The sequence below is a fragment of the Zonotrichia albicollis genome, chromosome 1 (genome assembly GCF_047830755.1).
Source record: "Zonotrichia albicollis isolate bZonAlb1 chromosome 1, bZonAlb1.hap1, whole genome shotgun sequence".
NCBI classification, from domain to species: domain Eukaryota; kingdom Metazoa; phylum Chordata; class Aves; order Passeriformes; family Passerellidae; genus Zonotrichia; species Zonotrichia albicollis.
In genome coordinates, this window is record NC_133819.1 from 153,259,025 (window position 1) to 153,279,478 (window position 20,454).

General features: G+C 49.7%; 1 protein-coding gene across 1 annotated transcript; it reads right to left on the minus strand.

Moving 5' to 3' along the window:
• Window positions 1-9,536: 9,536 nt before the first annotated feature.
• LOC102069563 (lymphocyte antigen 6E) lies at window positions 9,537-18,480 on the minus strand. Its single transcript, XM_005479651.4, has 3 exons — window positions 18,320-18,480; window positions 14,041-14,160; window positions 9,537-12,937 (listed from the first exon to the last, which is right to left on the minus strand). The coding sequence occupies exons 1-3, from the start codon at window positions 18,369-18,371 to the stop codon at window positions 12,729-12,731; spliced, it is 381 nt and encodes a 126-aa protein (XP_005479708.1). The 5' UTR covers window positions 18,372-18,480; the 3' UTR covers window positions 9,537-12,728.
• Between the last annotated feature and the right edge of the window lie 1,974 nt (window positions 18,481-20,454).

Below are 20,454 nucleotides of genomic sequence, written 5' to 3' on the forward strand. Positions count from 1 at the left end.
GGAAATCCTCCTCCAATATGGGACGAGCAAAGTGTGGAATTGCAAAAACTGGGAACGAAGAGCCTTTAGGTGGCTATGCCAGGCACCCTCCCAACACAGACTTTTACTAAGGAATGGAGAAAAGCTGAATCCAAGATGGTGTTGGAGATGTCCCTACCACCTTTGTTATTCCACCATCGAAGGAACTTTATTCAGGGTAATTTGTGTGAACTCTTGGAATGATAGAGCCATTAAGGTTGGAAAAGATGTCAGGATCATCACATCCAGAGTCAAACCAGCACCACCACCATTTTCTCCACCAAACCCTCTCCTCAAGTGCCATTTTTGAGCTCTTCCAGGGTTGTGACTCCATCACTACTACCCTGGAGCCTGTTCCAATGCCTGACAACCCTTTCTGCAATGAAATTTTCCCTAATATCCAATCCAAACTTTCCCTGGTGCAACTTGAGGCCAATTTGTTTTGCCCTGCCTTGGAATGTTAAAAGTTTTTCTAGGAATGCTGGATAAAAAAATCCAATCATCATCTCTCCAAATCTAAAGCTCCAGATTCATGGAATGGCTTGGATTGGAAGGGAATTTAAAGACCATCCAGTCCCAACCTCCTGCCATGGGCAGGGACAACTTCCACTATTCCAGGCTGCTCCAAACCCCATCCAACCTGGCCTTGGACACTTCCAGGGATGGGACAGCCACAGCTTCTCTCAAATTCCATTCCAGGGCCTGCCCACCCTCACAGGGAAGAATTTCTTCCTAATATCCAACCTAAAGGTGGTCTTAGCATTTCAGCAATCCCTGCAGCTTTTCCAAACACCATTTCTGGGAGACTTCCAACCTCGGGAATTCCGACAGGTTGTTTTCACAGTTGCCTCACTAATACAGTAATTATGTGGATTATGAGAGCTAAGCAGTTATTTGCAGCCCCAAAAATTACCTAGGGAAAGACATTTAGGTATATTCCACGTCTGGCATTCCTCATGTTCAGCAGAAAATATTATAATCCTATTAAAAAGGCGAAATCCTCTGACGGTGTTTGCCTTGTTCATAATGAACAAAAAAAAAGAGAAAAAAACATGAATGGGGTGTGGCTTCTGGTTTCTGGTATTAAGTGGCCTCGAACAATATGTGTTAAATGACTGGTTCCACCTGCACAGCTGAAATGTGATCTCCCTCGCCTTAGAAAATCTTGGATGGAAGAATCTCTGCCACCACCCTGCTCTAAATCCTCTTCCCTCCTTCGCTCCGCAGGGTGGTTTTGGGGGGATGTCAACACACCTTGTTTATGGTTTCAGTTGATCTTATCTGAACCCTGAAATGTCTCCTCTTTTATGCACGCCTTGTGCTGCTGCTTTGCAAGGCTGGCAACTCACCCAAAAAAAAAAAAAATTAACAAGAACTAATGAGAATATTCAAACATTGTTTTGTTGAATTCCTTTTATTATTTTGTAGGAAACCACAACCTGTCCTACGGGGAGGGTTTCCCACTAATTGCTGGAAAAAAATAAAGACACACAATCGGCATAAATCTGCCTTGTCACAAGTTGGATTTAAAAAAATATATACATGTTTTAGTGTATCTGTTCAAAGGAAAATTAATACAAAAACTCTCACTCTTCAGATAAGTTTGTTGTCATAAATAAGAGGAAAAGTTCAACCAAATATTTACTTTCAGCCTGGGAATCCCGTGCCAAACTCTTTTCCTGTCCTACCTTGCCAGCTGAGGCAGTCTCAGGGTGGAGGCATCTTCACCAGCCCTGCCTCACTTGCATCCAAGCCCGGAAATCTCCAAATCCCACAAACTCCCAGGCTGCCCAATTCCACTGCAAATCCTAAAATTCCCCATCCACCTCCAGGGCAGAGTTTCAGGGACCAAGGGCTACAGGCACTGAGAGCCTGCTTGACTTAATTACTTTGAACTCTCCATATTCATTACTCTAATGAGCTCTTGATGTATCTCTCATGAATCCCAAATTTCCAGAGCTGGCAGATGCAGGAGTGAAAGATGGGATTGGATTTAAGGGTGGAGGGGTGCTGACATGACCCTGGCACGTGCTAGTGCCAAGATGTTTTGGAAGAGGATTTAAAGATCATCCCATTCCAACCCTTGCCATGGGCAGGGACGCCTTCCACTATCCCAGGTTGCTCCAACCAGGCCTTGGATACCTTCAGGAATGGGGCAGCCACAGCTTCTCTGGGAATTCCATTCCAGACCCTCACCACCCTCACAAGGAGGGATTTCTTCCCAATATCCCAATTCCTGTTTAAAGCCATTCCCTGTGCCCTGTCCCTCCACCTCTTTTCCAAAATCCCTCTCCAGCTCTCCTGGAGCCCCTTCAGGCACTGGAAGGGGTTCTGAGGTCTCCCTGGAGCCTTCACTTCTCCAGGCTGGACATTCCCAGCTCTCCCAGCCTGGCTCCAGAGCAGAGGGGCTCCAGCCCTTGGAGCATCTCTGTGGCCTCGTCTGGATTTGCTCCAGCATCTCCATGGGTCAGGGATGAAAGGCTCTCATGGAAGCACCAAGGATGGGTTACTCCGACACTGAACTGCTGCTGGGAAGATGCCAGGGATTAAATCACCATGAATTTTGCCTCTTGGGACACCACAGCCCCCACCTGTCCCTCACAGAAACAAAAAATTCTCCGGAGCTGAGGTTCTCACACCAGAAAGAGAGGAATTAAACAGGTGTTCCTGCCCTTCTCCATCTCCTCCATTGATGAGGAATGTCTTTAAAAGTTAAACAGAATGCTGGAAAAACAAAGTAAAAAATAGAGAATGCCAAGCCTGACTCTGGCCTATCCCTGTGAATGGTGAGTCAGGAATCCAACCCTGCAGCTCTTTTAGAGCCATTTTCACTAAGGCACCACTCATTAGCTCATTAGTCACAGCAGCCTTATTCCTGCTAATTGATTTTACTACAATCCCCTACAATGTATGGCCAGGATCCAACATGTCTCTGCCTGGCTCAAAAACCATTACATTGGCACAGCTTTGGAGTCACTTCATCCCTCTTCCAAACCTCTGGAATATGTAAACATCAGGTGATTCCCATAACTGAGCTTCTGGAAGGTGCCCTCAGGGAAAGGACATGTGTCCCCTCGGTGGGACAAGGCTCAAAGGACCCAGCTGAGCAGAGAGTTGTGGCTTTCACACCTGGGAACGGGTGGGTTTGGCACAGATTGGAGCTGCAGGAAGTTTGGAGCTCTCTCCACATTGATTTTCACCTCGGCACTGAGCTGGAACAAAGAATCATGGAAAGGTTTGGGTTGGAAGGGACCTTCAAGATTATCCCATTCCTAACTCCTGCCACTAGCAGGGACCCCTTCCACTCGCCCAGGTTGATCCAAGCCCCATCCAACCTGGCCTTGGACACTTCCAGGGATCCGGGAGCAGCCACAGCTTCTCTGGGAAGCTTGTGCATCACCACCCTCACAGGGAAGAATTCCTTCCCAGTATCCCATCTATCCCTGCCCTCTGGCAGTGGGAAGCCATTCCCTGTGTCCTGTCCCTCCATCCCTTGATCCAAGTCCCTCTCCAGCTCTCCTGGGGCCCCTTCAGGCACTGGAAGGGGCTCTGAGGTCTCCCTGGAGCCTTCTCATTTCCAGGTTGGGCATTCCCAGCTTTCCTAGCCTGGCTCCAGAGCAGAGGGGCTCCAGCCCTTGGAGCATCACCTTGGTCTCCTCTGGACCTGCTCCAGCATCTCCAGGTCCTTGTGCTGAGGCCCTCAGAGCTGGATACAGAACTCCAGGAGGGAGTGGAGCAGAGGGAGGGAATCCCATCCCTGGACCTGCTGGTCACATTCCTTTTGATGCATCCCAGAGTTCTGCTGTGTCCTGGCTCCAACAGGCACCTGAGAGAATGTGATTAAAGCCAGACCCAGGTCAGACGGGTCAGACCACCCCACAAAGGGTTCTGTGAATCTGCTGCTCATCCCAGGTTCCCACCACACCTCGCTGTGTCCCCCTCTCTGCCCCAGCCATGTGCTGTGAGCTGCACCTGGGGCTCAGAGAAACTTTGGATGTTCCCCAGAAGAAAAAGGTAGGAACAAGATGGTTTATTTTTATAAGGAGTCCTGTTCCTTCCAGGTAATCATTCACCTGCCTTTTTTTTTTTTTCCCCAACCTGTTTTTCTCCCTCTCTGAATTCCATGCAGGTACCTCTTATCTCCAGGTTATTATTTAGATTAACCTCTGTGTAGCTCTTAACTCTTTCAGGGTGAGACCTGCACGTCCGTCCCTTCCCTGCCCAGTGGCCAGCACATGGATACAGCAATCCCATGGGGGAATCTTAGAGGATTCATAATTCCTAAAATCTTAGAGGATTCATAATTCCTTAAGTGTGTTTATGTTGTACACAGAAAGGATTGATCATATATTTATAACTGGCGGGAATTTTAATTCCTTCCGTCTCAATTCTTTTCTCGCTGCCTTTTGTTCTTTTTTGCTTCTAAGCTGAGAAATTCTCCCTTCCCACCAACTCTGACTGAGGCAGCAATCACTTATTTAGAGATTATTTGCCCCATCCAGCTTTTCCAAGGCATTGTTAATGATGCAGGAATGTAAATCACTCCGTTCAGTGTAGCTGTTACCTGCCTTAATTACCCCTTGCCTTTGTTCCAGGCTTAATCCGAGGAACAGGAGATACTTTCCTACCTGAGTCACTTCTTGCTGACCCAGAAGGGAAGAACAAGGACAACACGTGTAGAGCACTAAATAACCCAACTGAAAAGCACCAGCTTTGTCTCCAGGCCCTTTCCATCTCCCTCTAATCCTGCAAACTTGGCACTGGACCTGGAAATATCCACGTTTTTGGCTGCTGGGAGCTGCCCAAACCAGTAGAAAACTTAAATGAAGATTCTGCTGCCCAGGTGAGAGGCTCAGTGTGTCCTGCACCAAAAAAACAGCTCAGGTATGGCCTCCAGATGCTTGAAGATTTCAGGAAGATGATTCTGATCCCAAAACTTGTGGCTTCCAGAGCATTTCACCCTGGGGAAGGTGAGGAAACCAACACGTCCCCTGTGAGGAAAGGCTGAATGGGGATTTTTCTGCCTGGAGAAGAGAAGGCTCTGAGGAGACCTCAGAGCCCCTTCCAGTGCCTAAAGGGACTCCAGGAGAGCTGGAGAGGGACTTTGGACAAGGGCATGGAGTGGCAGGACAAGAGGGAATGGCTTCACAATACAAGAAGGCACCTAGGAATGTGAGGCTTGTTCCAGATGTCTGGAAAAGACCTTATCTCCTCTCATCTGATCTAGCTGTTATCAGACACTCACAACATCACCACCTGTCCTGATCCACCCCCTCTCCCTGCCCAAGCCATGGCAGAACTCAATTCTCTGAGCTTCTCCCACCATGTCCCTGTGATCCCAACATTTCATGTGACTTGGAACACGGATTTAACCCCAGGCAACACGAGGAGTTATGAGACAGATGGAATTTTTCAGCCTGGAAAATAGGATGGGAAGGGAGGGCTCAGGGGGCCCCATGGCATCTGGCATGGAAAAGGGTCAAAGGGAGGTCTGGGATGGATTTATTCCTCATCCACAGGTTCAAAATGAAGTCCTTTCTCCATCACACCCCTTAGGAGAAGGTCCTGGAATGGCTGCACTCCCATCCCAGTCCACCCCAAGGGAAGGCGCTGGCAAAACTGGGACCTGCCACTGCCACCTCCTGACAAGAGAAGAAAATGCAAATCCCTCCTCCCAGCCCATTTCCCAAGGAAAGATGGACTTTCCAGGCTAATTGCAGTATTTTTTAAGTTTCACTGTTCCCAAAATCCTTGGTTTGTAGACACTTGGTTCCAACCTGCTTGGGGACGAGAAACCTCCAGGTGAAAATAAAATACGGAGAAAAATTCACTTTATCTGAATTGCCTTGAACAACCCAAGAGCTGAATTCCAGCAGGAGTAGCTCCACCTTGTTCTTGTAAAGAACCTGAGTGGTCACATGCAAGGTGCCACCATCCTTTGTCTACTGAGTGAATTGAACTTGATTTTCTTTTGTTTTTTGGCATCTTTCCTTTCATAGTTTGGTACTAAATGGGTGCTGCTGCTCCTGGAACTAAGCAGGTTTTACTGGTCTGAGCTCGGGTGCAGATCTCAGCCTCTGGAGCAGCAATGGGTGAGTGAATTGCCACAATCTGAGCAATGAGAGATGGAATCTGAGCCAGGAGCACTTTGGGCACCTGTGGAAAGCACCTGGTTTAGCTCTGGGTGACAAAGTGTGACAAGAATCCGTGTGAAATTCAACCCACCCAGTTGCTGGTGTTAATTGGAGCGGAGCAGAGAGCAGGGAGCTGCTCACACCTCTGTCCTCACAAGTCTGGTGCTGTTTGTGTCACATTTCTGTGCAGATTTATTAACAAGTTATTAATATCAGCCCTGGGTGGCCAGTTTTTCCCTGCATCCCACAAAAGTCACATCACGGAGACCCAGGCACGTTGTGCAACTCCTGAAATCTCATTTTCTTGGGAGATGGTAAGCAGGAAGGTTGGGACATGCTCCCACAGCCACACAAAGCACCTCCCACGTTTCCATCTCCCCTTCAGGGTGACATTCCCCTCTTGCCCCCACAATCTCTCAAAATCCATGGAATGGGAAGAAAAAGGGGTGGAGAGGGTCAGCACTGGCAGAAAGGTGGAGCTCTTATTCAATCTTTTTTTTTTTTTGGTCTTCCTTTAGCACCCCTCCAATTTTAAATTCCAAACTCCCTTCCTACAAGCCTTCCTTGACTCTTCCAAAACGTCAAAACTCCCAAACAAATCAGCTTTTTAGAGACTCCTCTTCAGATCCAGAGTTTTTTCCTCCTCCAAAACCAGTATTTGCCATGGATAGAGAGTAGTCCTGTCCAGAGAAACAACAAAGGGTAGGAGATAACCCCTCTGCTCTGCCCTCATGAGATCCCATCAGGAATACTGTATTCAGGTCTGGAGTCATGAGCACATGGACGGCAGGAATCTGCTGGAGCAGATTGAGAGGAGGCCATGGAGATGCTCCGAGGGATGGAGCCCCTCTGCTCTGGAGCCAGGCTAGGAAAGCTGGGAATGTCCAGCCTGGAGAAGGGAAGGATCCAGGGAGACCTCAGAGCCCCTTCCAGTGCCTGAAAGGGCTCCAGGAGAGGGACTTGGGACAAGGGAGGGAGTGACAGAACACTGGGAATGGCTTCCCACTGCCAGAGGGCAGGGATAGATGGGATATTGGGAAGGAATTCTTGGCTGTGAGGGTGGTGAGGCCCTGGAATGGAATTCCCAGAGAAGCTGTGGCTGTCCCTGGATCCCTGGCAGTGTCCCAGACCAGGTTGGATGGGGCTTGGAGCACCCTGGGATAGTGGAAGGTGTCCCTGCCCATGGCAGGAGGCTGGAATGAGATGATCTTTAAGGTCCCTCCCAACAAAAACCATTCCAGGCTCCTGTGATGGGAAGGCCGGAATTCTCCCACCTTAGCCCTGTTTGGGCCTTCCATCCTGGGATGATCAGGACAACCTTGGGATGCCAGTGAGGAACACCTGAAGAGCAAACAGGAGATGTGGCACCATTTCCCTCGACTTTCCAAACAGGTGAAATACGGAAAAGTCCATCCTGGGCCTGTGCAGAGACAGGCAGGTCCTTAGGGAACAGCAGGAGCTGGGACATGGTGACAATGTGAGGAGAAATGGGAATGCCAGGCAAGAAGGACGTGGAAGTTTCTTTTGTGCAATTGTCCCCCCAGTCCCCAAAATATTCCCTGTCACCACTGGAGCCCTCCCATCCCAAAAACCACTTGCAAATCAGGCTGCAAAAATACGGATTGCAGTGGAAATAGAATCCAGCCTGGAATTAACCTGATAAAAGGATCAAAACTCCCAAGCCCATCACTGTTATTTCACATTTGTCTTAAATTCCCCAGGGAATATAATCCCCTTCTCCCATGGGATCCCATAAAGTCTTTAAACAAAAATTAGTGACACAACTTTGCAGAGCTGAATGTTGGGGAAAGCAGGGGGGGAATCTCCAGAGCACCCAGCCCTGTGTCCATGTGTCTGTCTGTGTGTCCGTCTGTGTGTCCGGAGGCGGGAGCAGGGCTGGATCCCTGGGAGGGCAGGAAGAGGAGCAGCTGCCCACGGACACCCACACAGGCCCCTTTTTGTGCCCAAAATAGCAGCCCGCTCCCACAAGGAAGAGCGCAGACTCCAAGGCCAAATCCCATCTCCATTCCCAGCGGGGTCAGGGGCAAGTCAAGGATATTTATGAGCTATTGAAGGCAAAGACAATCCCTGCTCTTTATCCATCCCCAGGAAGAGATTCCAATGGCCCTGAGATGAAATGCAGGAATTTAACCCTCCTTTAGTCCCTCAATTTGGTCTATCCTTTTTATTTTCCAGCCCACAACCTGCAGCTCTGAGCTTGGAATACAATCCAGGCACTTTTCTTCCACACAAAACAAGAGTTAATATCTGGAATATCTGCAGAACCATCCAAAAATCTCCTTCCAAGTGTATATGCTTTTTTTTATTAATTCCATATATTTTTATTAGAGTATAAGAAACAAGATGGAACATACACTTCACTTATACTTAGGTTAATATATTTAAAGGGATTGATGCTTCTTTATCCCGTTTATCCTGTTACAATAAAGATAATACACAGTTACAAATCTCACAGATAGGAATTAGTAAAATCAGCATTTCAGGGAAACCACCTCGGATCATCCAACAAAGCTGAAATAAAACGTGCCAACTTTTTTTTTAATTTTTCTGCAACATTTTATTGGCTTTGTGTATTTTCATTTGATGGAACTGGAGGATTAGGGCTGGCAAAAAGTGCTCCCATGGAAAACGTTGGACATGGGAATCCTCACAAGCATTTTATTTCTCAATTTCCACAATCACAGAAAAGCTGGATGAATTAAAACCTTCAATCTGTCTCTGCTGATGACGACTCTCTGCTTTGGGTGCAATTATTTGGTTTGAGGCAGCTCATCCGCCTTGCTTTCGGAGATTTGGACTTCAAACTTCCTCCACCAAGTCTGGCAGAAGCCAGTAGGTGGCAGGACCAACCCAGGGCTTCGCTTCCCTGGGCACCATGGGCATTCCCAAAATGCAAAACCGGGCGTTTCTGTTCCCATTCCTGTTCCACAGCCTCAGAGAGGGGTGGAATAACTCCTTCAGCATCAAGGATCCAGAGCCACCTTCAACCCAAACAGCTGAGACCAACCAGAGCAAGGGAAAGAGCCCCAAACCTCCAGGCATCCAGATGTGCACCACATCTGCTTTTTCCAGAGGGCACGGATCCTATAACTCATCCCATGGACACACGGACACCCCCACCAGAGTTTCCCACAGGGGTGGTGGGACCACAGCCTCCTTTTTTCACGGCAAATAAAGTCCCTGGGAGACAAATTCCTTCAAAAAAACCCCAACTTGAGCAAACCAACACCAATCCAGGACATCCTTGGAGCAGCAAAGTGCATCCTTGGAGCAATAATCAAACAACAAATCAATCATTTGCTCTCTTGCAGCAAGGAAGTCACATCAGGTTTGTGGTTTCCAAAAGAAATTTTTCCCTTTAAAAAAAAAATAATTCTCAAAACCAGCTGGAAGAACTGTTTGGTTCTTTGTTTTGAAGTCCTTTTCTTGGGGCAAACAGCAAACTCCCAGATCCTGGGTGGGAAGTGCTGATGCCACAATGGATTTTGCGCATTTTTAGACAATCCACAAAAAATTCGAGCCCTTGGTGTGGTGGTGGGAGATGGCAGCAGCTGCTGGTGAATTACAGCCATTTCCAGGATGGAAGCACTGAAAGCATTTTCTCAGGAACACGCTCCAAAGTGGGCAGGAATTTCACTTTAGTTCTTAAATTTCAGTAAAAACTCTTCCAGGATATTTTATGCTTCTAGGGAGCCAAACCTCCTCCCCTCATAACTTCTTGTCTTGTCAGAACAGGTGAATATCTGAATTTTCTGCTCAGATTTTGATCTCTTAATTTCCATAGTCCACAGAAACACATCCAAAGCACTTCAGGGCTGTCCCACCACGGCCTTTAAATTCCAAATTCAGCACTTGGATCAACAACCCACCCACCAGTCTGAACACTTCATAAATCCCATTGCTTTTCCTATTATTGCCTTATTAATAATTATTTTAATTACTTCACCTGCCCATTTTTAGGCCTGGGTTTTACAACAGATGAGGTTCTCACCAAGTTTTTCATTCTGGGGATTTGGAGGCAAAAAATAAAAACCTAGAGTAGGACCAGGAATAGTGAGAGTTGGCATGACTGATGAGAAAGTGCTTGGGATTCAACTGTGACAAGCTGTCAACCCCCTCCCTCTCTCAAACACACATGGATCCATCCAAATGTCGTTTTTGCCAGGAAAGGAAATACTGAAAATATCCCTTTTTTCCATATTCTAGATTAGAGTACATGGGAAGGAAGAGACAAAAAGAGAGCGAGGAAGAAAAACTAATCTCCTTGTGAAATTTATCCAACCAACCCTCAGCTCACTCCCCTGGCAACTCCATGAATGTAATTTGTTATTTTTTGGGATAAGCAGCCTCTGGATGCTCCTCCCATGAGCCTGGCACAACCAAATCCTTGGCACTGGCCAAGGAACCCCAAGAAAGGAAGGAGATGGTCGTGGATGAGACAACCAGGCCCTTGGAGGAGACAACCAGGTCTTCAGCCCATGGGGTTGTCCAGCGTGGCACCGTCAGGATCCTCATAAAAGCATGGAGGGACATCAGGACACAGCTGATGGCTTTGAAATTCAGCTCTTTGCTAAAGGTAATCGGGTCCCAAACCAACCCCAAAACCTTTTTGCAGGTGGCCAGAAAAGACAGAGCCTCCCTAAATTCAATGTAGAGTGCTCTGGTGTCACAGCAAGTGCTGAAGGACAAATGAACCCAAAAAACAAGGTTTTGGACCCATTTGGGAGGAAGGCTGAGGCAAGGGGAAGCTGGGGAATATTCATCTCAGCTTAGGAAGTTTTTCCCCAATTTTCCCTGTGCCCCACGTGTATAGCAGAGGTTTGTGGGGCATCTCGGGCCCCAAGGTCCCAGGAGGATGCATTATCCAAAGGAAGGCACATCCAAGGACCAGCACAAGTGATGCATTCTTCCCAAATTAACCCCTAAATTGCAGCTCACATCCCACTGACCCATCCCTCCTGTTGGAAAAGCTGTCATTAACATCTCTGTGCCTTTAATTAAAACAGGAGAAGGAAGGGAGGGGAAAAACAACATAAAACCACTTTTGTTACCAACATTTCTGTACAATTCTGCAACCACCTTTCATTCATCCCTACCTGAAGGGGGAACAGATGTGGGAACTGAAAGTTTGTGGAGCTTTTGTTTGGGTTTTGACACAGAATAGGAGAAGCAGGTACAAGGCATGGCTGAAATGTGCCAACACCTGGGTTTGGCTGCTAGAAATAGAAGAAAAATAAAAGCCCAGTGCTGATCAATCAGCGGAAGTGACAAAGAGCTTGAACTTGGCAGTTTAAGGCTGAATTCTGGCTTGGTTTGTGGCGAGCAGGTCCACAGGCAAGCAGAGCAGGCAGGACAGAAGACAGAGAGGGCAGGAGACAGCTGAAAACTTCTAGGAAAAACCTTGCCAAAACACCTGGGAAGATCCTGGGAGCTGAGGGACAGCAGATGTGGAAGGATGGGTGGTGAAGTCACCTCCAGCAGTCCATGGGCACCATCAGGCATTGAAGGTTGGACCTAAAATTCTGGGTATTGACATCTTCTCCTCTGACTCCACCACATTTTTCAGACCTGTTGCCCATTCAGGTATCACCATTGTGGTGGTCACCACGACAAGTCCAAAGTGGGGAAACTGAGGCACCAAGTCTTTGTAAAATGCAGATTCACTTCAGAGTCCTCCTGCCAGGGTCATTGCTCCGTTAGAGTTGACTCAGACCCCAAAACTTGGCATTTATCAGTAAAATGCATCTGGAAGAAGTCACTCCCAAGGGAGGTGGAAAAAGCTGGCCCAGAGGTTTTTATCACGAAGGACAGCAACAGGGAGGAGAGATGGATTTGCTGCTCACAACTGGAAAGGATGTGGAGATGAAGCACCCAAAAGCTGCTCGAGAGGGTGAGGGACCCTCTTGCTGAGTACCAACATTGGGATTTTCCATGAAAGAGTTGCTAATCCCTGGAGCAAGGAAACACACACACGTCCCATCTCAGGTAACAACAGGAGCAAGTTTATTCAGGTCTGGCACTTACAGAACTTGGAAGGACAAGGTACACGGTATTGGTTTTCCAGAAAAGTCAGCCCAGGATCAGAAGAAACGAGACTATTTTATAAAAAGAGACTGCAGCTGCGAGGGGCCAGGAATGTGTCTCCCTTTGGATCCTGCATTCCCTCTGCCTGTGCCACCCATGTGCTGGAGCAGACCTGGTGGTGCTTGGGGTGAATCTGTTCTCTGTGAGTCCCAGCCTGGTTTAACCAACTTTAGAAATTAGGGGAGGTGGGAGGGGGGATTATTAATAGGTAGAAAAAGCAGAAACCCTTCCAAAAATCATCCACCTCGGCGAAGGAGGAGCGAGAGTGCAGCGGGAGACGTCCACAGGAGGAGGAGAACAAGCTCAGCCAAACCACCCAGGTCCTCCAACTCGCTTGGAAGAGCAAAAAAAGTCTGGGAAACAATCACCTTGGAAGCCTGCTGAGAAGTAGAGGATCTCCTTGCAGACAGCAACAGAGAAGATATTGGCTAACGAGACCCGTGGGAGGCGGCCCTTCCTCGGGCAGCCCCATCACTGGCGAGCCCAGAGGACGTAGATGAAGCTGATGAGGATTCCCAAGGCCAGGATGGTGGAGCTGGCTCGGACGCTGCTGGAACCGCTGATGTTGCAGAGGAAGGAGTCGCAGCAGTAAACGGAGGCGGCCGCAATCCCCAGGTTGATGCCGGCGCTGGGGCAGATGGGAGAGCATCCCTTGGAGATGGACTGGCCGGATTTGCCGCCTGGATTTGGGGTGGGGGGGAGAGGAAGGAAAAGAGGTAGGTTTAGAATGTGGGGGTTTTTTTTCTGATCACCTGTTCTGCAAAGGAATTTCAGGGTGGTGCAGGTGGCACAGGGTGGATGAAGTGCTCTGGAGGGGATGAAGTGGTTCTCAGAGACAGGAATCCCAGCCAGCCCATCTTATCAAGGATCACCCCTGATAAGCTCACACAAACACCCCAGAGACCACACAACACCCCAGGGACACCCTTTTGGATTGGTCAATGTTCAGCAACAATAGCTCCTGTGAGGAATCCCAAAAATGCCTCTTGAGCTTCACTCTGGAGCTCCTCAAGGGAGACAGGGAGCACTGGGGAGACACCTGGGAGCCAAGGCTGCATTTTACAGAGAGGCACAGCCCATGTTAAGAGGAAAGAGGAAACCATTAGCAGTGGCTATGAAGGGAAGTTTATAGAAGCTCCCAGTCTCTGTTTGTGCACATCTGACCCACCCACGCTGTACACTTGGGCATGAAATTCTCCCACTCCTGCCAGGGAGAGCCAGGATGGGCTCAGATTCCTGCAAAGGTTCCAGGAGATCTGCCAGAGCATCCTGCCTCCCTCAGCACAGCAGCTGGGAAGGACAGAACCCACCCAAATCTCTCCAGGCACACAGGAAGGAAACCCACAACCCTCCCTTCCCGCCTCATCCACAGAAAGTGAAGCAAAGGTTGGGACTCGGGGACAAAGAACCCAAGCAGGAGGCAAAAAAATCAGCAGGAGCAGAAACCCTGGAGCTTCTCACACAGGGAGCCTGCAGCATCCTCCACGCTTTCACTTATTCATCAGCAAACTCCCCGCCCCCAGCAGCCTGAAATTCCCCCCGGAGTGGCGGGCATCGGTGCAGGCACGTGGGCTTTAACGTGACTCCTCCTGGCAGCGCGTCCCTCCTCACAATCCCCGTGGGATAGTCCGACACACTCAGTTGCTAAGCAGAACTTTCCTTTTTTTTTTTGGTGTTTTTTCCTCCCCAACCCAACCAGAAGAAGGCAAAGCCTCGCTGCAGCTCAGCAGGTGACCCAGGAGAGAAGGCAGGAGGGGCAGGAGGAGGTGCTGTCAGCACTCACCGAGTCCCACTCCGACGTACGTCGTCACGCAGTGGTTTTCATTCTCTCCACACTGGACAGGCGTCAGGCAGGCCCAGTTGGAGGAGGCATCCGAGCAGGAAAAGCAGACGAGCGTGTGGGCTGCGAGAGAAAGGCAAACCTCATTTAGGAGCTGGTGGGAAGATGTCCTCACTTGGAGGTCCCCACCTCTGTCCCACGGCATGTCTTGCATCTGCCCACAGCCACGTTTTTGGTTTCACTTTTATCAACCTGCAACAGGGGATTTTTTTTTCCCAAAAAAATTGGCCAAGCAAAGTGTTCAAGCCTCAGGGAGGCATTTAAAGCTCTTATCTGCTAAAGCTGATACAACCACACAGCCTGGTACTTTCTGTCACCACCCTGTTTGCACCAAGAGTGTGCCCAAGCTACAGCTGCCAACTTTAAACCAAACTCCAGAGGAGAAATTTTTGAGGTTTGGGATCATTCAGCTCAGCCACCATGGACATAATGTCCCTGCCTAGGGCAAGGGGGCTGGAACTGAATGATCTGAAGTCCCTTCCAAGCGAAACCATTCTGACTTTACGATGCTGTGACACTGATGGGAAATGCTCCAGGTGTGACCACAGGTTCAAACTTTCCATGACCCGGCTTTGGGCACCAAGATCAGTCCATGCTTGAGCTGCAGCATGAGGTAGAAATGATTTTTCAGCTCAAGACCTGCAAGACCAGCAGGTCCTCTAAAATTATAGAATCATGGAATCATTTCAGGAAAAGACCTCAAAGATCTTTGAATCCAACCATTAACCCAGCACTGCCAAATTCCAGCACTAAACCAAGTCTTTAGGCAACACAGCTGCACAATTTTTTCAACGCTTCCAAGGATGGTGATTCCACCAGTGTTCCAAAATTTGACCAGTGAAGAAATTTTTTCCCCATTTCCAAACTAAACCTCCCCCAGAGCAACTTGAGGCCATTTAAGGCTTATCCTACAGCAGCAGGATGGATTAGCTGGCTCCCATCCCTCATCCCTCACAAAGAGGAATGATGAGAAAACAGCATTTGGGGTGGGAAATGGTTGTGGAAGCAGCTTGGACCAGAGACTCAGCAAGGCCACGGGCACTTTGATCTTTGTATTTTACACACAAGAGCATCACATCCACGCTGCAGTTGTTGACCTACATATGCGGACAGATCAGGTCTGCTCCCAATCTTCCATGGACTCGGGATTTTGGAGCTCCCAGGCAGCCTTTCCACGAGGCACTGCCTTCCCCTTTCTTTATTTATGGGATGCAAAACAGAGCGGGGGCTGATTGAGGGTGGGAAGTGTGAGGCAGCCCCATGGATTATCAAAAATCACAGGATGGTTTGGGTTGGAAGGCAGCTTCAGGATCATCCAGTTCCATCCCACTGCCACGGACAGGGACACCTCCCACTATCCCAGGTTGCTCCAAGCCCCATCCAACCTGGTCTGGAACACTTCCAGGGATGGGGCAGCCACAGCTTCTCTGGAAAACCTGTGCCAGGGCCTCACCACCCTCACAAGGAAGAATTCCTTCCTAATATCTAAACTAATCCTACTCTCTTTCAGTTTGAACCCATTCCTGCTTGTCCTATCCCTCTCCAGCTTTCCTGTGGACCCCCTTGGTATATTTTCCTAAGGAATTGAAGCCCTGGAAAAGCTCTCTGAGGCTCAGCAGCTCCTGACATGGATATTTTGAAGAATTATTATTTGGACAAATATTGCTCAGCATCTGCCCCACTCTGCCACAGGACTGTTCTTCTCATTCCTGCTTCTCTCAGGAAAATAAAAGGCTTCTACAAGAAAAAATGAGAAAAAAAAATAACAATTGCTCTCAGAGGAATGACTTTTGAGCAGCCACAGTCGAGGAGGGGAAAGAAAACAAAATATAATCTCAGGGAAACAGATTAAAGTGGGTTAGTGGGAGATCTGAATGTCACAGCAGAGCAGCCAAATCTCTGCTTTGGAATGGAAGCCAAGACCACAAAAACCCCCAAGCAGGAATTTCCTGGATCCTCACTCTGGAAACAACCCCCACAACAAACCCGGGTTACCTGAGCATGCCAAGGCAGCCACCACAACCCACAGCACCGGGATTACAGGGCCACCAGCTGAGTCAACACCTCCAGGAGAGATTCCTCGGTGGATCTCTGCGTTTAGGAGACCAGGAGGAGGAGGAGGAGGAGGATGGGACCAGCCACTGAGTCACTGCCCCTCGCTGGGCTGGCCACAGCTCCATGTGGGACCTCAGAGTCTTGCTCCCAAGTCTCAGGTGACCCGTCCCAAACTCTTTTACCTCACAACCACCCCGAGGAGGTGAATTGACTCATCCCAGGAATCTTCAGCAATCAGGAATGATGTGGATTACAGGCTTCCTGCACAGGACAGATGTCCCCATGGGTGTTTGCTCACTGCACTGAAGGCACCGAGTGGTGCAATGCTGTTCATTTAAGGTTCCAGGAGCAAACGCACCAGAAATCTTTGGACGTGACATAAAAGTGCTGTTGGGCATGAAATTCTCTGCCACGTGACTCAATCCCTGCTCCTGCCACTGCATGTCCTACCTGTCCCCGTGTTTTTCATTGTCACACCTACCCATTACCCCTTGTCTTAACAGAAAAAAAAAATCCTTCCAGCAGAGGCAGAGTTTAAGAAAGGAAATATTGAAATATTCAGGCACTTTCTGCCCCCCAAAAAACACCCACTGCAGAGTTAGGAGAGCACAAATAGGCTGAGTGGTTTAGACAAAAGGCACAAGAAGGGTGGCAGAAATAATTTCATGCAGCTATAGACGGAGCAAAGAGTTGGAGCTCAAGGTTACAAGAAAAAAAGGGGAAAAAAAATCACAAGACTGAACAATGCAAAAGAGAAGCCTTGTTTTCACCAGTGGAAGAATTCATGTGTTTGTTTGTTTGCTGCTTAGCTTCTCGGAGGAACAAAGAGCTCCCAAAACAGAACAGGGCATTTGGGGGAATTCCTAGAGATAAGAGGTTGAATCATTCTTGCAAAGACAAGGGGGGAAAAGGCCTTTAAAAGCCCACTTTGGAGCTCGTCAGCCCCAGGAAAATGCTGTTGCTTCGGCAGCTTTCCCATTCAGCCCCGATGTCGCTTTTCCATTCTCTTAGGCAAAATCCTTATCAAGATCCACAGGCAGGATCTTTGAGCAGGAGGTAAAGCTTTTCTGTGAAATCCCCCCAGGACATGCTGGAAGTGTTTGGGGATAAAACCACCTGCAGCAAACCCTTTTGCCTGAATAAAAACTTACTTTTAAAGCTGAAGGGGTTGTGCTTTTTTGGGGGGGGGATGAAACCCTTTACTGCCTTGGCCTTGGCCGCTGGAACTGAGCCCAAGCCAGTTGGGCTCTGCCGAGACCCAATGCTTTAATAGCCGGATCCCACTGGGAGGGAGGAATTGGAAAGGGCAGCAAACAGCCAGTTTCACCTCAGAAAACAAGAAGGGATCCTGCTTGCTGAGCAGGGGCTGAGAAAGCTCAGAACTCTCCCGTTTGCCTCTTTGTTTGGTTTCTCCCATATGGGAACAATACGTGTTTTCGCACGGCCCCGAGGAGTTTGGAATAGTGAGGGATGGAGTCCGTGGGGAAGGAGGGGATGGCAGGCCCTGAGACTTGGGCAACTTGGCAGCTTAACACACAACAACAGGAACCGCGTTCTCCCAGGTTCGGCAGCGGCCCCTCACAGAGCATTGTCCCCTTAGGGGTCATCGCGCCTCGAAGGATGCTCGGAGGGGGCAGCAGGAGCCAGAATCACGAGTGGCTCTGCCCTGACTTTGCTCCATCAGCCATTGCCGGGGCTGGGCTGCCTCTCCCCTCCACCCCCCTTCCTTCCCCTCGGCTGCATCTCAGCCCATCCCAGCGCCGTTATCCCGGCTGGCTGCGCCGAAAAAGGGGAGCGGAGCCGGCCCTGCTCTTTGTTCGAGCTGCAACTGGGAAAAGCTCCAGCATATCCACCCGCACAGCCGGAGATGCTCACCTATTCATACAGGCGGGGCAGCCCTGAAGTTCCTGCTCCAGGAGGGACATTGCTGCGAGGCACATCTTGGGAAGACACCCCCGCATCTCGCTCCGAACCATAACGCGGCTCAGCGCCGCGGCCCCGACCCCTTTTCAACCCTTATATCCCCAAAACACCTCCAACTTCCACAGCCTACCCTCCCACACGCATCGCTCCCCCAACCCCCAATTTGTTCTCTAACGCAGGGCTGGCGAGGGACCGGGGGACCTGCAGGGCAGGCGATGGTGGTGGGAGCATCCCCTTCCCTTACCTCTCTCCACGCACAGCACCGCGGCCAGCACAGCGAGCAGGAGCGCCTTCATGGTGCGGACGATGTGGCCGGAGAGATGCGCAGGGCGGCTGGAGGAGCGCAGGGCTGGCGGCAGGGCCGGGCGCCGGGGGTGGGGAAAGGGCGGCGGCTCCGCCCCGCGGGCCGGGCCCGGCCCCCGCACCGCCTCCCCCCTCCGCCTCCCCGGCCACGCCTTGTTTCGTTTCCCCGCTAGGGACAACCGGGGCCGGGAAAGCGGCGGTGGGAAGTGCGTGTCGGCGTGGCAGTGGCTGGCCAAGGGGAAACAGAGCCAGGTTTCCCCTAGCCGTGCCCCAAGAGGCTTTTACCAGCCTTTTTTCGGGTCCCCTGTGTTTCCCTGAAGGAAGAGACGGGAGTAGGCGGCTGCTCGACCCTACTCATACAAGTCAAATCCTTCCAACTCAGCTTATTCTGGGATTCCGTGGTTTTCTGACTCCCTCTACCCACAGGACCTGCTGATTTCCTGCCTCCCTTCCCTCCTCCGTGCATCTCCTCTCACAGATCCCCTGAGCTGCACACACACATAGTCCTCCACGCATTCCAAACCACCCCGTCCTCACACATTCCCTGTATCCAGGGCTCCCTGCATGGATCTCCTGCAGGCGAGACTCCCCCGGATACAGAAGCTGTCCCTGCATTCAACACCCCCTCTTCAGATCTGACCCCTCTGCACGCACAGCCCCCGCTCACGATCCAAGCACATAAAGAACCAACTCGCCCATCTGTTAACCAGAGCCTAAATTGGATTAGACATACAGGATTGAGAAGCTTGAAGGGCCCAGCAGCTGGGGTGGTATGGAGCAGCCTGGGCTGCTTGGCAGGAAGAGTCTTCAGACTGTAAATAAGTCCCCTGATGTTGGAGTGTCCCGAATTCAGTAGGTCCCATGGAAATAACTAAATCCTCTAGGAAATGAGCTGCAGGAGGGGCAGTGGGGGAGGGCCCCTGTGAAACTGGCTGTAAGGAAAGCCTGGCAATGGAGGATAAGGCTGGTGAGCCAGCAGGAAACAAGCAGGCTTGACAAACTCTGTGCCACAGATGGGTTTAATTCTGCAGAGTCAGCATTTCTTGGCGAATGCATCTGTCAGGAGAAATTCCGGCTCCTGTCTTGTCGGAGGCATTCAGAGCACTCTGCTTGGGAAGCAAACCCATGCCTGCAAACTCCTGCTTCCATTTTCTTTCCCGTGGCTCAGTTTTATTTGTCACTGCCAGATATTCTAGCAGAAACTGACTTCCGAGCAGTTTCTGTGGTCTCATATCTTCCTCTGGAACAGGCTGCTGGGACAAACCAATTACTGAAAAAATGGGAAGTTTCAGCTTTGTGGTAACTTGAAAAAACATAGTTCAGACACATTTACAAAACCTCTGTTTTATACAGGCTGAGGGTGTAGATTTTGGTTGGATATTGGGAAGGAATTCTTCCCTGTGAGGGTGGTGAGGCCGTGGTACGGGTTTCCCAGAAAAGCTGTGGCTGCCCCATCCCTGGAAGTGTCCAAGGCCAGGTTGGATGGGGCTTGGAGCAACCTGGAATAGTGGAGGGTGTTCCTGTCCATGGCAGGAGGCTGGAACTGCATGATCTTTAAGATCTTTTCCAACCCAGATTTAGGATTCTTATGTTACACTCTCCTCATCCTCAGGATCTACAGCTTCCAGGATTTCTCCAGCACTTAAATTTAACATTATCATCCCCCTTTTTGTTTTTTTTTTTTTTTCCTGGAGAGGGTCTGTCTGCTGATAAGAAGGAACAGGGAAGACCTAAGAGTCACAGAGGTCACAACCCAGCACGGGATCTGGAGTCACCCTGATAGTGCTGGAATGGCTGGGCGGGTACAGCACTAATGACAGGATGCTGCAAAAGGAAGAGGTGACCAGAGCCACCAAGGACCAGTTTTCTGTGGTGGGGATTACACCAGGTGAGGAAGGAAGCCCTTCTGAGAACCTGGTGATCCTTTTGGGTCCCTTCCAACTGAGAATATTTTATATTCTCTGGTCTAAGATCATCTCCCACCTCCCCACAAGGTTGTTGTGTGGGACAGACTCAACACAGCAACTCTGCTGGCAGAGATTTCTGTTCTAGCCCAGCCCACAAAACACTGCCCTG

What these genes read in the sequence shown, in the direction of transcription:
- LOC102069563 (XM_005479651.4), bottom strand. Translation starts at nt 18,371, where the DNA reads ATGAAGGCGCTCCTGCTCGCTGTGCTGGCCGCGGTGCTGTGCGTGGAG. An exon ending in GGTGCTGTGCGTGGAGAGAG is followed by an intron (nt 14,161 to 18,319) that starts GTAAGGGAAGGG and finishes TTTCTCTCGCAG; the next exon opens with CCCACACGCTCGTCTGCTTT. An exon ending in GTACGTCGGAGTGGGACTCG is followed by an intron (nt 12,938 to 14,040) that starts GTGAGTGCTGAC and finishes CCCCAAATCCAG; the next exon opens with GCGGCAAATCCGGCCAGTCC.